The sequence below is a fragment of the Fulmarus glacialis genome, unplaced genomic scaffold (genome assembly GCF_000690835.1).
Source record: "Fulmarus glacialis isolate BGI_N327 unplaced genomic scaffold, ASM69083v1 scaffold28178, whole genome shotgun sequence".
Lineage (NCBI taxonomy): Eukaryota > Metazoa > Chordata > Aves > Procellariiformes > Procellariidae > Fulmarus > Fulmarus glacialis.
This window is the reverse complement of record NW_009226772.1, coordinates 22,370-40,235: the sequence shown is the minus strand read 5'-3', so window position 1 is coordinate 40,235 and position 17,866 is coordinate 22,370. Positions and strand designations below refer to the sequence as shown.

Below are 17,866 nucleotides of genomic sequence, written 5' to 3'. Positions count from 1 at the left end.
TTCTCTCAAACCAAGGATGCTGTTGTTATTGTTCCTGTTGCTTCTTAGGAGGCTGAAAAGCTAAATATATCATAGTGGAGATATGATGCATATCATAGTGGAGATATGATGCATATCTAATCCAAAATAAAGTCTGTTTAAAAAACTACAGATACTGAGCTGTTGGTGATTTTATAATGGTACAATTTAATCACATACAAAATAGTACAGTGAACTATTTTAAATATACAAAAAGTAACATTTAAATAAGCCTGGTGAAGAGTGTGACAGTGCTTAAAAGGGGTCAGAATGTTTTTTTCCAAGTCAATACACAAGAAGTGGCTGGCAGCTGCCCCCAACCTCACTGACATTCAGTAAAAGCCTTTTCACCGATATCGGCACAGTGTAGTCCAAATTAGCCGAAGCATGGCAACATGGTGCTCTACCAAGAAACTGGATGAAGAGTCTTCCACACTGCAGTCAAAGTCCAGTTACTTTTGACTAATTAACAAAGCATTTTCCAGAAGGCAAAGGAGGACTTTGCAGCTAGCTTCTGGCTAGCATGATGATAGCGACTTACATAAGATTTCATATGCTCCGACAATCTTCTCTATCGAACCTTCCACCCTTGTTCAAACAGCACTTTGGGGAGCCTCCCTTTGAAACCTCCCCAAAATAACACAAAGTGGAAAGGAGAAATAAAACAGACAATCTAGAGTAAAGGATGTTTATTTAAGTTAGGTTTTGAACCAGACAAAAATTTGGAGAGTTCAAAGGTAATTAAGTCACCTCTATGTCAAGTAAGAAAAATAAAAAAATTAAAGGTTAAACTTATTTGGTTTGTTCACCACATTCAGTAGCAGTCAGAAATACAAACATTGCAATCTGAAATATCATTCTAGGCTTTCACACAATGGATCAGAGTATCAGAAAAAGGAACTGAAAGGCAAATTTAGTAAGATTTGTCTTGCAGGCATAACATCTTAATATTTATGGTACAATACCATGAATACCGTCAATTGCAAAGGCAACCACAAAATCCCCCAAGGCCACAGCTGCCTAATTCAAATGTTATAAAAGCAATAAGGAAAACCACAGGCTGAAAAATCCCTTGACTTCACAAATTCTGACATGATTCCAGAATGCATCAAGGGAGAACTTTGATTATCTGCAAGAAGTTGGATACTGATGGATATTAAAACAGACAATCATCAAGTGACTGAAAACAAACAAAAAAAACCCCAGCGCTTTCTTTAATCAGGACACAAGGGAAAAAAAAGGATGTTTTTCTTTCTGTACTGATTGACCTTAGAGCTGGAATTAATGCACTTGTAAATACAAACTCATCATGTAATGGTGCATAGTATAACCATAGGATAATTGTATTATTTTACTGTACATTCGATATCAGTTTCAGGACTGCCACACAGGATGCATAATTCTTCTTCTTCTTTCTTTCCCCTAACCTTTCATATTTATTCTAAGGATAAAAATATTTGTGAAAAGATACTACATTTCTGCTAAAAGGAAAAAAACCCCAAAGAATTAATAATTACACAGACTGCATTTAACTCGTAATTCATGGCAAGACTGCAGTGTGAAGGCAGAGTTATTCAAAGTAAACCACTGAACATTCTAAGAAGTATTTATGTCAACTAGTAACCAGTTAATATCTGAATGAAGCATTTTCCACACTCAGAGACCACGACCGTTTGGCTGACATATGGCTAATCTAGATCACTAACAGTGGACAGCAAGCTCTTAAAAATTTCATTTTCAGAATGCGTAATTTAATTACCAGGATGCCCTGTCACTCACACACCAAACCGCCTGATACACTGGTAGTTCCTGCATACTGCCTGAACTGGAAGACTCATCTAGCACTTTCCCAACTTACAGGCATACTTAGTATTTCTCCATTAAGTTTATTTTTTCATGTAGCTGCAAATGGCAAACTTCATGTTCTTACGTACAATTATTGACTAAACAAGCAGAATGCAATTTACTAATAATGCCTCAACATTATTCATTTTCAGCTAAAATTAATTTGAAGGTTCTCAATTAAAACTTCCCAATGTAAATCTCAATGTAAATGTGTCTCAATTTAATTCACTGAAATATTTACCTTCTACATTCGCTGCAACAGCTGTTAAACATATTCATTGGTAGGGTGCACACAAAAGCTCAGTCTCTGCTTTTGTCTCTGCCTCCTTACATTAGGGCAAACTTCCACCTTCCCACCTCGCTCACTGCAGTTTGGTTAGGATGTGAAACCACATTTTTCCTCCATTTGCAGAACCAAAAAAACCACTGAGGCCAGTTTGCAGATCCTAATTCCCATTTTATCAGAATTTCATCCCCATATATTATTCTATAGTCTTTTGAATATTTTGCTCATATTTTGTACTTTAAGAGAATTATTACTGAGTCATAATTTCCTTATAGCTTGCGTCTGTTGAATAATACATATGGTTCAATTAACTTAGCTCTGGGATGACAGCACTGTTACAACATTCTCAATTATTTCTTGACATCCTGATACAGGAAAACAAGTTATCATAATTTCCCCTGCTTCCAAAGGCGATGGAAGAACTGCTTTTCCTTATGTTTTTTTCCTGTTTGCTATCACTCTCCCCCTCTCCTCTCACACTACCTCCCAAGCTCCTATTACAGAACAGCACCCTTATATGAATCAGGAACATTAAGAAATTTTACAACAGCCATAGGGCAAATTGCAAATACAAAACATAGAGCTTTTCTGAAGATTTTTTTTCAGAAATTTTTGAAGTAAATTCTGTTAAATAAACATCATTTCTTCATATTTTCAATAGCTATAAAATTACACTGCTCTCTGACTGCTTTCGCTTTTTGTTATTAATCAAACATACAGTATCAATTTCACACTTAGGCGACATTTAAACTTTAACATCAGCTGACTTTAACATCTGTTCACCTCTGATCTGCATAAATTAACAACAGAAATCTCCGCATTATGCAGCTTCTGAAGTTTGTCTTCACTTCGCCCTGGAGCTTTTTCGACACTCAGTCTACTTCAGAAAACTGTTGTTTCTCACACTAAAATCACAAATTACAACAGACACACATATGCACACTTCACACATAAGCGTTGAATGAGGTTCTGGCCTTTTCCTGGTGTCATGTTTGATAAATTCAGAACAATATCATCATGATACCAGAATTATACCTCTAACGTTTAACAGGATCTCTTTTTGTACTCATATTAGTCTTAAAAATACTCCTATTTTTCTACAGCAAAAAACCCACACCAAAACCAATACTCCCATTACCTCCCCCCTCCAAACCTGTAAGATTACAGAAAACCTCTATCTAGGATCAGCCTCATCTTATCTAATACAGATAATCTACGTTTGAGCTAGCTGTCCAGACTCCCTTTATCATCAAATGGAGAGAAAGAGGCATGTGCAGGGTCCAATTCAGCTCATCCTAAGACAGATGAGTCTAAAATAGGCCAAGATGAATGAACCAGTAACTGTTATACATGTCCGCTGGCCAAAGGGAGTAAAAATGAGAAACCTGAATGATATGTAGATACGTAGATATGTACATAGCAGATATCTAAAGCTAGATCAGCTGAATAACACCCTAGTATCTGTATTAAACTAAGGATGCTGAGATGTAAATCAGAGCCAAATAAAACACACGAAAAGATGATGATGACTGGATTTTTGCTTCTGGAAGTGAGTGTGGAGTGTCAAACAGGCCCACAACTTTAGCTCATGACTGCATTCACTGTAAAAGGAGCACAGGAACCCTCACTTTCCTACTGGACTTAGTTTAAATGGTGAAAATTGGTTTCTATCTAATTTCTTCCCACCCTTTTGGAATAGCCTTTCTTGAATTAATTGCTTATTTGCTATTGTCTGCATCAATGGCCCATGTCAGAAACTTCTGTTGTGGGGTCTTCAGTGTAATTATTCTAGTGGCAAATGACAAAGTGAAGCAAAAAGAAATATTTAGAAGAATGACCCAATTCACCCAAAGAAATACCAAACTTGCCCAAAGAGGATTTAGACTGAAAGCATTTGACCTCATTTAAAGCAATGATGTGCATTTTATCATTTGTATTTATATTCTCACTAAAGCTATGATAAAAGTGCAGCCTTCAAGTATGGACATCCATACACTCATATCATGCATACAGATTTGCAATTTTATGTTCAGACGCTAATAAGATATTTTTGGTTGAAAGTTTTTTGTCACATGTCTAGTCAGTACTTTGTATCTGAAAGACCAAGACATTTCAATCATTTAAAAACTTACTCAGTTTCAATGACAATGATGCATTTAACCATTATAAAATAATTTTTATATATATATACATATTTGAAAGAAATTCTTCATGGCATTAGTTCTTTTAATGAATCTCTTAATATTTTAAATGGCAAAGACCACAGCTACTGGCAGCGGCATTTCCATATCTCATTTTCCTTTTGCCCGAACTTTGCAGAGGTCTTTTCTCTCTCAAAGGTACTTAATTTTAAATTAGACTTTTTATTGTGATAATAAAATGTCCCGAAGAATGCATTCTTTATGCAAAGAAAACAGATTTCTAAACATTGTTCTATCTGAACTGAATGAAAAAAGGGATTATTTGTCAGTTCCATCTGTTGGTTACATGCTTTCATCAGTCTGGACATAAGTTTTATTTCCTAGAGTAATCCATCACAGTGACATTTTATCCTAGAGTGATACACGAAAGCTTTACTGAAACCATTCCATGGTTTTCAGCACATTGCAGGCTTACTAAAATTAAAGGCCCAGCCGGACATCCTGTGCTACACCTCCTTATGTGCAAGGGTTCAGACTCAAGGACAACTTGACACGAATACGACTTTATTTACATAAGGAAATTTTGATGGTCAAGTGATTTATTGAATAAAATCACCTTATAAATTTTCCTGTAACTCCATGATTGATCAAACTGAGAACTCAAGATCTTCTCCCCTCTTTCTTTGAGTTTATACTGCACTGAGAGCTTAACAAGAAGCCAAACTAAAATTTATCAGTTTCTGAAGTATGCTTGTTTCCCTTTGGCTAGAAAAGTTATCTAGGGCTACTTTTCTGCATTGTAAAACACTGGGATGATTACTTCTTAACTTTGAGAAGATCTAATAACAGGTTTAATTTCAATTAAGCCTATGAGAACAAACTGCAGAGAAATCATTTCAGAAACAATTTTTCAAAATATACAAGAGTAAATCCATATGCTGCTGAGATGAAGCACAATAAAGCATCATTGAGATAATCTATAGTTAAAATGATGGTGTATGACTTATGATTAAGCTTCATTACCTGCAGAGCAAGGGGCTTCCATCTCATATTTTTCAGTAAAGCTGGTGCTGAGGTAAGCATGCTCTGAGGTCGCTTTTTCAAAGTTAAGATAACACCACTCGGATCCTCTCGTAGTGCATTCACCAAATTTTTCAACTGCCACCCCACCTGGTAACCAGTAAAATCATTACAATAAAATTGAGGTACAGTATTCAATATTTAATGTTCCCTTTTTAAATAAGATTAGTAAAATAACATAATAGGAGTGTATATATATATATTAAAGGAGATTAACTCTAGAAATGTAAAAAATAAATTACTGCATAAAAATCACTTCAACTAAAATAATTACTATAATGCATTAAGATGGATATGCATCATTTCAGGTTTTAGAATTAATAAACTACTGTTACTCCACTGTAAATGCACAATTAAATCTCAAAGTGTTTTCAAAATTAGCTCTGGTACATAGACTTTAGAGGCTAGAAGGTTAAAAAGCCCTGGCTTCTGCCCCAACAGTTCAATTCAAAACTGAGCATTTTATACTCCATGGTTACTATTTAAAGTCCACTAACCACATGTAGTCATACTATTTCTACTCCTAGCAGCTTATGCAAGCACAAACCAGTTCAGGAAAATCTTCTACTCTTCACACTGCTATAAAAATAAAATCAGAATCACAAGGCCTTTTTTAAAAATAGTACTTCTTTCATGATGATTTCAGAAACAAATACAGTAACTTAATGACAGAAACTTAATGACAGCCACTACTTGAGTATTAGCCCAAAGTAAAATTTTCCTAATTGAATTACAGCATTTTGAAATATTCTAAAATTAAGAACTTGACTAACATGGAAAGCAACAATTCTTTATTTATAAACGCAGGATAGAACTTTCTGAATCATTTACTTTGCATTTTTGAAAAAAGTACTTCAAATATTAAAATAGTAAAACTCACGACAATGGCTTTCAGTCTAAATAATGCCTGATTTTAGGTATCTATCTTGAAACGCTTTAAGATATTCAATACCTGCATTTTCAAATTTGGCACCTAGAGTGGCAATACACAGAATCATACGTCCCTTGAAAATCTTGGCCTGTAGACTTAGAAAGCAATTATTTCTGTAAACTTGACAGCTTTTCTACCTTTTTCTCTCTCTCCCCCCTAAACAAATTAAGTAAATTTTCTTGACGTTTAAAGGATCACAGTTACAAATACCCTCCTGCTTTCACAACTTGTACAAGAACAATGTTAAGAAGAAAATTATCCAATTAAGAAGTGACATTCTTACTGAAAAAACATCTGGAACTCTGAAGTGATAAGGTAACATCATTGTAAAAACGTTACTTTATATCATGTCAATATATTTGAAAAAAATCAAATAGGCAATGTGAACAAAGAGAATGCAGATGTTCCTTATCATTGGTATAGTGCAATATGACACAAACATGTATTTTTTACCTATGTTTAAGCAATGTAATCACACGTAGGTTGTTGCTACTTATTATTTACCTTATTCCCTATCACACCGAAACTCACTTTGTTTGCGTAATACCACTTATTCTAAAAGCTGATACTCCCATATGAGCATGCCACTTAAGCCAACACTAATGCTTACCAACAACCCTGAATTATAAGCATGGTTCAAATCTCACCATTCTTCCTCAGCTACTGTGAACCTACTTGTCCTGTTTTCACCACAGCAAAGTTCATTACATCCAGGATGCACTTCTACAGTAATATTATTGTAAACAAAGAAATAGGGTGTTGACAACATGCATCTTTACGGAATATTTTCCAGCTTCCACAGAAGACTTCCAAGCATGCTTGGAATTCTTATTTTCAGTCCAATGTACTAGGCATATGGCTATTATACTTTGAATAAAATGAAACATGTACGTAATCAACTTCAGCTCAATTCCCACATCTTGGTGAAGTCTCCATTTTGTTTCAACAGTATCTAAACAAAGTCCCTGTAAGTCTAAGCTTTGTGTCTTAATAATACCATTTTATAAAAAAAATACCTTGCTATTTACAATACTGTTTTCCTACTTGCCTACTTGGAGAGACTTCTACCGCTGCTTAGAAACAATATATTCCCCATAGTTCCATAACGTCACCCTGGGCAGATGCAAGGTTTCATTTGCTACCCCAAAGAAGGAATTAAAGGTCTACAGTTCATGTAAGGTATCTCTGTACGTAAGCTACTGTACACTTTAATTCCCTAATGTAACAACTGAAGACAGATTTCTGCAGAGGAATCCTTCTGCTGAATAAAGCAGCACAGGGAGCCTTGAAAAGAACATGATGTGGCCCCAGTTACGGAGTCAGGATGTAAAATTCTTGCCATTTAAGCTGGTAGGATGCTGCATGCGAAAGCTGTGCTTTAAAGCCATCTGTTTGTCACTGAAATAGCCAGAGGAATATAAATCAAATTGGAGTTTTTTTGGCTATGTTAGCAGTTTTAAAATTATTTTCAATGCACTTTCATACTTTGCAGAGATAAACTGTATCATGTATTTCAACTACGCCTTCCGTTGCAATAAATGGGAGATTATCTAGTCTATGAGAGTTAGGGGGATTAAAGAAAAAAATCACTTCAAAGCACTAAATCTGGTGTATTTAATTTAGAAGCCCATGAATATAAACAATTTAACTTAATTTTTCACAGGAAAATTCTGAGTTTACTACAAATTTCAAATGAAGTTCATCCTTTGCTTTTACTTAGTTTCCTGACAGGAGTTTTCTGGCTGGCTCAGACAGTCCTTGGTTGCTTCTCATCTTTTGAACAGAAATTACTAAATTGGCCTAAGAGGAGCAAGTCACACAAGAGGCTGTCAACAATAAATTGAAGGAAATTGATGTCTACGTAGGAGGCATGCTTCTTCCCACATAGTTTAGATCCCATCAAAATTCGTATCGACACAGACTAAACAGAAGCAATCTTATTTGAGCAGGTCAAGTTGGAAAGAGGAAAAGGCAGTGAACATATCTGGAACTGAAAACTGTTTTCCAGAAATCCACTTTAGTGACATAGTAATCTACACTTTCTTTTAAGTGTGATTTGAATTTATTCTCTCTAATCTCTCCTCAGGATCTTCCTCTTTCTCATTACCACCACAGTTATCAATTCTCAACTTCTAATCATCAAGTTTTTGGCCAGAGCTTTCAAAGTCCCTACTACATCCTTTATCCTGCCCATGTAGTGCAAAAACGGACAATAATAAGAAAGTTTCATTGCTGGTTTGAAAATTCAATAGATAAGTAAAAGGACGATATTAGCAGACAACTTTACTTACATTAAAACAATCCGAGCAATTAATTTTTAAGTCAGTGCACTATACTGACCAGGTACCCATTTTTAAGGACCAAGCAAGTTACTGTTGCTTGCTTTAAAATAAATTTACATTGTTAAACCAAGTGTCATTAACAAGCTGTAGTCAGGAGAGGTCTCTTTAGCGGCAGCCTAAGCCCAGTGTTGGGTTTGTCGGGTTTTGCAGCGCCTGAATCACTCCCGGCTGCCAGTGCGGTTCATGGGCGAGTGCAGGGAGGGCCAAGGGCAGATGAGGGCAGCCCGCGGGTCAGGTGCCATGCACAGGCACAATGCAGCCGGTCTCTGGGTAACACTGGGAGCCCCGGGGGGGAAAGCGCGCCCACTGCAGGCCTGGGTGCCCGCGGGAGCACAGGGCACCTTATGGAGAGGCGGAGCTTGGAGCAGGACAGGCCACAGGGTGAGGAAGAAGGTGGACTATAGGCTCAAGGAGCAGCAAGGGAAGGTGAGCATGGCATGCAAAGATAGGGGAACTAGGGGAAGAGGGAGAGGAGAGCGAGGGAGCACCACAGGAGCGCCGTGAGGGGTCGTGCTGAGTTGTTTCTGCCAAGGAGGTTAAAGCATCTTTGCTGGAGGAGTCTACTGCCAAGGTAAAGGAGGGATAGACAGGATAGCCCACATCCACGCCACCTAAGGACCGATACCCCAAGGGCAGATGAACAGCACTGCTGGGGGACGGCGCGAGAAGGGTCATCACCCTCCCAAAGGGGAGGGCAATGCTCTGTGCCAGGAGAACCGAGCCTGCGGGCAGGGTGCAGCATTAGCATCAGGCCACCTCCAGATTTGTCATCTCACTCCACCACTACCTGCCCAGAGGTTGTGGCCAGGCTGGGAAGCCTCACCAGCATGCTCCAGAGACACTCAGGGCCACCCAGGTTGCTTCAGCAGGGCAAGACGGGCTCAGAGGAGCCCTGCGCAGCTACACACAGCTCTAACACATCCTCCTCATCTCCCCTGCCTCTCTCCCTCGCCTCCCACTGGCCTCTCCACCACCTGGAATATCCCAGCACCCATTACCCCAAATAGCAGAAAGCTTTAGCAGGGGGTGCTGTTAGAGGTCTGCTCCCCCAGCCACCACCTGGGAAAAGAAGATGCCCCCAAGGCAAAAGATGAGACACGTTTTAAAAAACCCCAGTGTTTCTTTGGCTTGCAGCAAGCACATCTGGATGACAATATTACAACAGCCTGAAATGGAACATTTATTTTGAACTCCTATTCTAAATTGCCAAGAACTTTAACATTTTAAACTATTAAAAAGTTGTTCTTAAAGTAATGACCTTTTTTTCCCAGATCAATCTATTGCCCCCTTTATGACAAGCTTGGAAAATTGGTAGTAATCTTCCCTTTTTCTGAAAGTAAGCATGACCATTCATTGAAACTTTTTTTTTTACACAGCTGCACCCATGACAGTATTCCCAAACGCCTGAGCTCATTCATGACTTCTGTGAGTACTGCTGTATGTTATGAGCCAGAGAGGAGCTCTGCAAAATATTAACATGCAGGCAGCTCAAATACAATTGGATGGACCTAAACCAAGTATTTTTAGGATGCTACAAGATCCAGTACTACAGTCTGAAAAATCCCGCACATGTATTCCAAAGAAACCATGAAACAGTTGCATCATTTAAAAGCAGTGTGCAAATCTAATACACACTGAAACTTCATCATCTAGAGGGTGGAATTACAGTCAAATGATAAATAGAACAAAGTCTATATTTTTACAGGCGTATTCCTGTTCAAAGGGTCACCAGAGTCCCATGACAGTTAATGAGAGCTTTCTGCTTCCATGAAAAGAAAACTGCTTTTTTTCCCCCAGTTACAGTAATTCTTTCCTGACTTGCAGATTTGTAAAAGGGAAAAGTAGTAATATCTTTACACTTCTGAAGGAAAAGTAATATCTTCCTGCTAAATACAACCTGCAAAGCCATGTGCTATTTTCTAGCTAAGCAAAATCCACTGTAGTGTTTAATTTTAAAAAGTTACTGGAATGAGGAAATAATCAAAATTCTTATTCTTTCAGTGTTGCCTGCTATAAGTGGCATGCAGCCAGAGCTCTTTGACTTATCAACCATTTCAAGCTTCAAGCTTTTACTCATTTTTCAGCTAAAAAAATAGAATTTCTAGGAGGAAAGTGTATTCACCTTAAGAAATGGGTGGGTTTTTTAAGAACTTCCATATCTATCACCCATCTTGCATTTTATAAATAAAAACTAGTGCATAAGAAAAAAAAAAACATCACTGCACTTCAAAACACTGTCTATCAAAACTAGCACGCTGTTAAGCAAGTCAGAATCTCACAAGAAACTATCTGGCATCATGCTCTTAAATTAGCAGATTGATTTCCATGAACATTGGCTAGAAATGAGGATGGTCAGCTGGCAGCCCTATGAAACAAATATGTTAGTAGCAAGCATCTCCTTCCCTTCCCCCAGCTGCAGATGCCTGAAAAGTCTAAAAAATAATGGAAAGCCATAGGTCTTCCACCTCCAGAAAACATTATTGGGTGAGGAAACCACAGAAGGATGTTTACAACATGGACTACCACAGAGATGAAAGCTGTATCTGTATGCAGTAGGAGAAGCAGTGTCAGGAGAGTAGCAGATGCCTTTCAGGGATTTATCCAGCTTCTTAAGCTAGCATGATAACGAACGTCCATGCTTACATAACAGTTTTCTCCCAAAGAGGAGACGTTAATAATATTGTGATTGCATATGCCGCAATTCTAATTAAAGAGTATCTTGGCTAAATTATTTAAATAAATGCAATTTTTATCCAATGTTTAAGTCAGTTCTGTGCATCCTTAGAATGTCACTGATCACACGGCACTGTATCGTTGTCCAAAGTCACAACAACACAGTTTGTATGTAAAGTACATTGAAGAAAATCACATCTTCTACTTGAGAAAATCCTGATGTTTCACTAAAACTTTTGCTTACTACCACCAAACTATGAAATAAGTAATTTTTATATTCATTTTTGGCTACATAAACTAAATCTCACAATTAAAGAGACTTTCCCAAGAATAAACTAAGTTAGGACTCAAATTGAGAGATGAATACAGAAGTTACTACCTCTCATTAAGCTGCTTTAATCACATTTACCCGTCAGAAAACGTATCTGATCCAGAACATAACTTCTGACTGATTTTATTACCTTGCTCCTTTTAGGTATTTGCACAGCTCAGTTCCACATAATTCATAATTCATGATTCAATCCACATGAATTCCATAATTCAACAAACTTCACAAATGCTAGTACATGACTACAGAGCACCTTGGTAATGGAGACAAGCATCTGTTTTATCCATGGGGGAACTGAAACTTGAATTATCCATGAACACAGAATCAGTTCTGTATTGAAGCTTGGACACTGTTTAATAACAATGCTTACCTTTCACTTTTCACTGATACAATCAACCTTCAGTTCAGAGCTATCTCACTGTTTTGCTTTTGAGTCATTGCTAGCAACATCCTAGAACAAATAAACGAGTATATTTGTTGGGAACAGCAAAGACTCCAACGTTACGGGTTTGATTATATCCTATTTTACAGATGTAAGGTCATGACTAGGCACAATTTTTGAGGAAAAAGGGTCTCATTTCCCTATTTCAGGGTATGGCTCTAAAAAATGGGGTCGATTTCAGTTCGCTCAGTTTTGGTGTACCTCTGAAATTTGAAGCATCCCCCCTCACTTGGGTACCTGCTCTGCCCTACAGTGACTGGCTGCCTCCAGTGCGATGACTGTAAAGCATCTCTCTCTTCAACCGGGAGTACAGATAACCAGAAGAGACAAGTACTGGTAATTTGGAGGGTTTTCATCCAGCCTTCAATCCACTTGCAGAATGTGGATCTCAGCATCATTTAGCCTCAGAGGGACTAAACTCAGTTTTTCAAACCACAGAGAGGTGTCTCAAGCATCAAGATGTGCATAATTTCAGGGTCAAACACCTTCCCTAAAGGCAAAGCACTGTGCTGACGGGAATACACGAGTACGAAGCCCAGTTATACAACAGGTGAGAAACCATTAGGTCCCTGCGTTGGGAGCAGGGAAATGAGGGTTCTGGTCCCAATTCCCAGTGACCACTTTTTTGTGTAATATAAATGCAATACAAACTACACGCATACTGAAGGGAACAGGGTCTGAAAGCCACATTGTGATGAGCAGGCCCTACCCCTTCTTCAGCAAGGGCACAGACGTTAAACTATTATGAATAATGGTGCTGCCACCAGAGCCCTCACTTGGCCTCATTTTCAGGAGCTTCCAAGGAATGTACGGAGAGCCCAGGTGCCTACCTCCATTTCAGCGGGGCTCCTGGCGAGGGACAGACCTCCACTGCCTGAGAAGAGACATTTCAGCATCCCGGGCTGGCCACGGGTGAGCGCTAAAGAAACTTAAGTGCTGATAAATGTCTAAGCAGGCGCAGAGAATTGGTGGTACGAGCTGAAGGCTCAGGCAGGATTTAGGCAGACTGGATCGCACCCCAGTTTCTCACAGATTAAGCTGCAGTAGGGATGTGGGTGGCCTCATCCTTCCTAAGGGGAAGGGAACAGCCAAGTTCTCCATATTTCACACGGCATAACGAACATGCTCCTCGGGAGTGACCCTGTAGTATTAACCCACCACAGCCACATTTGCCTTATAGTAACTCATTTGTGCTGCTGTATGCTTACATCTCACAATGGGAATTTGAGGCATGTGTGTGTGTGCATTGCATATTCTCATATTTAAATTCCCACAATGGTTGTCCTGGAATTAAAATAAGAAATATATATAAACATACATGCATACACACATATGTAAATAATTTTGTTTCAGATTAAATTTACATTATCACAACTCCATAGTTTAGAACAATTTCAGTGAGTAATTCCAACAGTCTTTGACCCCTCCTCTTTCCAATATATAAATAAAGTCCCTGAGATCCCCACCTGCCCTACAGCTAAATAGTGCTGCTATCCTTGAAACAGATGTTTCTTGAGACTGAATTCATATAGTGAAAATAAATTAACATGTGTACAAAAAAATTGTAAAAAAAAAAATCCTTAAAGGTCACTAATAACCAAGCAAACTGGGGAAAAAAAAAAAAGCCTTTAACTGAGCTGAAAACTTACGTAGCATCACTTAGCTAAAGGAAGGACAGAGACAGGGAGTTAAAAGAAATTGTCATAATAAAGCAGTAATTATTTAGCCATGCGAGTTCTTTTCTTTTTTTGTTCCATTTTACTGCTATTAAAATAATCAGCCATAGACTATGTACAGCGTTCAAGCCACTGAGGTGTTCTAAGCCAGTACTGAGGGGTTTTTTAATAAAAATTTACATATTCAGAGTACATCTACTCAAATTAGGCATAGAATTTCCCTGCTTTAATTTTTCCTCCCTCATGACACTGCATTAACTTACTTTTCTTACTGTTTTGATCTACTTTTACAACAACTATCACCATCTTACACTTCCTCACAATTATTTCCTAACTTCATCAGAATAAGATAATGAATCATGCAACAGAATATCAGGCTGGAATCTGAAGAGCACAGATCTTTGTGCTACCTGCACAAAGCACAGAGGTATTCAAAACTACTGAATCCTAACTCCTATGTGGTCCAGGCTGCACACAATTGTAGTATCAGCCAATTAATTTGCACAACTTTGAAGACATCTCTCCTTACCTTTCATTTCCTTTACTACAGTGTACTTCAATTTTCAGCGATCTCAGTTAAAAGGAAGATTATTAGCAGCAGAATAATTCCTGCCTTCCTTTCCAAATACACATACCTGAACTCACACTAACAGTGAACCTTTTAACCTGTTCTTATGAGACAAAAAGTAATATATGTGTTCTGTTCTATAGGCATCAACACAGTTAACAATCGAAAACTCCAATTCATAGAATCATAGAATCATTTAGGTTGGAAAAGACCTCTAAGATCATCGAGTCCAACCGTTAACCTAGCACTGCAATGTCCACCACTAAACCATGGCCCTAAGCGCCTCATCTACATGTCTTTTAAATACCCCCAGGGACAGTGACTCAATCACTTCGCTGGACAGCCTGTTCCAATGATTGACAACCCTTTCGGTGAAGAAATTTTTCCTAATGTCCAGTCTAAACCTCCCTTGGCGCAACTTGAGGCCATTTCCTCTCATCCTATCGCTTGTTACTTGGGAGAAGAGACCAACCCCCACTTCGCTACAACCTCCTTTCAGGTAGTTGTAGAGCGCGATGAGGTCTCCCCTCAGCCTCCTCTTCTCCAGGCTAAACAGCCCCAGTTCCCTCAGCCGCTCCTCATAAGACTTGTGCTCCAGGCCCTTCACCAGCTTCGTTGCCCTTCTCTGGACACGCTCCAGCCCCTCAATGTCCTTCTTGTGGTGAGGGCCCCAAAACTGAACACAGTATTCGAGGTGTGGCCTCACCAGTTCTAATTCTACTTATTATCTGCTACCTGGGCATAAAACATGTGCTCTAATCATATATTTCACACATCAGAGACTAGGAAATTTCGAAAGAATTATTTTAACTGCAGAATTTACATTATTCTCACTATCGAGAACATATTGTTAACATTGTAATTTAAACTGCCTGCAAATACAAATTGTACCAGGTCAGTTGCAACTACTATGAGAGTATGAAAATAATTTTTATCTGGAATATATGCATAAAGTGTTTGGCAGCACATTGTCTTTTAGTATTTCTGGTGGAAATAATAATACCATTTACAGCACCTCTTAGATGGCTTCTTTTTTATAGAAACACTATCATATGGGAAGAAAAGAAAAATATAGAACAACTGTAAAAAATAAATTAATTAAAATGCATAGTCGCCCAGTAAGTTCTGTGCAGAAAGATGAATTTAACAATTAGACCACAAGAATACTCCACAGAATACTGCAGCCATTCTTAGCAGATACTTCCTCAGGACTATGGTTGTAAGCATAGCTTGTATAAACATACTTAATTCGGCTACAGACTCAGTAACTTGGCTATTGCCAGTGGTGAAACTATGAAGGCCTACCAATAAGATCTACAGAAAAAGTCAACTGGTACTGCAGCAGAATTCTTACTACAATTATACTGTTTCTAACAGAGACCTTGATGCCTTCAAAGTCAGCCCAGGTGCATATTTCCAAACTGTAGTCAGTGCCATACAGAGCAGTCTATGCCATCAGTTACAAAAGAACATATTTTTTTCCAAAGAAAAATAATGGAAGAACTCTATTCTGCTGAATGGTTATTCATATATGCTCTTCTAATCACGTGAGTAAACTATCAGGACTCATTGATAATAGAGTTGCCCATTCTGGGGTACAGCCAGGATAGAAAGAAATCTATCTTTTTGAGTGAGCTGTGCAACACAGCAAATGGCGACAGCTGACCAAGACTGCAGTCAACTGGCAAAGAATATTTTTAGAAATACAGTGTACAGCCATTGAACCCACGTCCCAGTCATATGAGAGGATGAGCATCTCCCGTTGCACCAATTTCTTCTGTTACTTCTTCAAAGGCCTCCTATAGTAATCTGAGCCTCTTGGAGCTTGACTGTTGCACAGCTCCATCAATACCGTACCAATGCCACAGATGAGGCTTAACACGCCCAGCATATATTCTTCAAGTACTGTAGTGCACCGTAACTGCAGCAGAGGGTCGGGATCAGGTGCTCTGGAGCACAGATCAAAGAGCACATTGAAAGTGGGTGTCGGTGCTCAGGTCACAGGACCAAACCTGCCACTCATAAAGCCCGAGGGAGTAAGGAGCAATTTCCACAACCACTTGCGACTTATGAGTGACCCTGCCAGTGTTCCCTTTCCATTTTGGGGTACAGTCAACCAGGTTTAATACTGTCAGCTAAGCCAAGCAGGTTGACTTTAAAGTAAGGTAGAAGCGCTCACATAGTTAAGCTGTTATCATCTAGAAGACAAGTAGCTGCTGAAAGGCAGCACAGCATGACTTTCTGCTACAACTGAACTAATTCTACTGGCTGGTGACACAGGTGTGTACTTAAGCGTGAAAATTTCATGTGGAATGAACAAAGGGAAATTATCTAAAGTTTGGCAGAAACATGAAGCAGCGTGGGCTGGCCAAACTTATGCTGCTCTATCTAACACAGATGTGACAATGACTTGTTTGGTAGCTGATCTGTCGTGCCAGAGTTAGAAGTGCAAGTGGATGCCCACACTGACACAGCACGCTATTTACATAAAAATGAGCCTGTGCTCATCAAAGTGGTGTGTGTTTCACACATCAACTCCGAACAAGCCCCAGGGATCAATGGAAAACAGATTCCATGGACAAGAGCATCCAGCATTTGTGCTGCAGAAATGGCAGGAGAGTCCTTGCCCATTCAAACTCCAAACTCCAAATCCGAGTGGGGTAGTTCCCAAAGCAGAGATACTTTATCCGTGGAGCTGCTGCCAATGACCTCCATTAATTTTATTTTCCCAAATATATACTTCATTTGAAAAATATTTGTGGAAAACTAAAATGAAATCTATCTACACACACACACACGTGCACTTTCCTAACTCCTTAAAAGACTAACTCCTACCTCCTCTTTAGAGTACCTGAGAATCCTTTCTCCCTGGAGAATATTTCTTGGAAAGCACAACATAATTCATCTACATTTCTCAAATTTGTCAAGTTGTTTCTCGTTTTCATTTATAGTCATGTAAAAACATTTGCACTCACCATGGGGAAACAAAAGATCGTCTTCCCTCACACATTTCATTTCTGCAATATCACACTTCCCTGACATATGGAATAGAAAATAATGTATTTCTGAGTGTATTTGCACATCTATGTAGAAAAGAGATTATAAATAACACCATATAATCTCAACACAAATTCCTTGTTAACGGGAATTGCAAATTCACAAAAAGATTTTTCTTTTTGAGAGGAGCGTCACAATTTAGTTCCTTTATCAGTATTACACAATACTTACAGAGACTGTAAAGAAAGAATAAAGAATTAAACTGAAATTTTGAGAGGGAATTTGGAGGACAGACTACATTTGCCAAAATCAAAGTACGGTCCTCATATCCTGACAAACTACAGAGTTCAGGACTGAGCCCTGCAGGGAACTATGTTACTTCCATAAAGACTTCGATTAACACTTCTGAATAGACCTAAAAAGCTTTTAGATGTAAACCCCACCTACCTTTAAAATTAAATATTCGTGTTAACATTTATCAAACCACTATAAACACAGGAAGCCCAAGGATTTGGAAAGGATTAAAATCACTATTTGGG

The 17,866-nt window shown here is 38.5% G+C and overlaps 1 protein-coding gene across 1 annotated transcript in view; it reads right to left on the bottom strand.

Annotated features, from left to right (window-relative positions):
• LOC104080514 (connector enhancer of kinase suppressor of ras 2) overlaps positions 1 to 17,866 on the bottom strand; it is a gene marked incomplete at both ends in the record, with an annotated part of 48,966 nt that overhangs the window by 14,806 nt on the left and 16,294 nt on the right. The window contains one exon of the mRNA XM_009582930.1: positions 5,314 to 5,460. Within this exon, the coding sequence (XP_009581225.1) occupies positions 5,314 to 5,460 (147 nt within the window). The remainder of the gene's footprint in view (positions 1 to 5,313; positions 5,461 to 17,866) is intronic.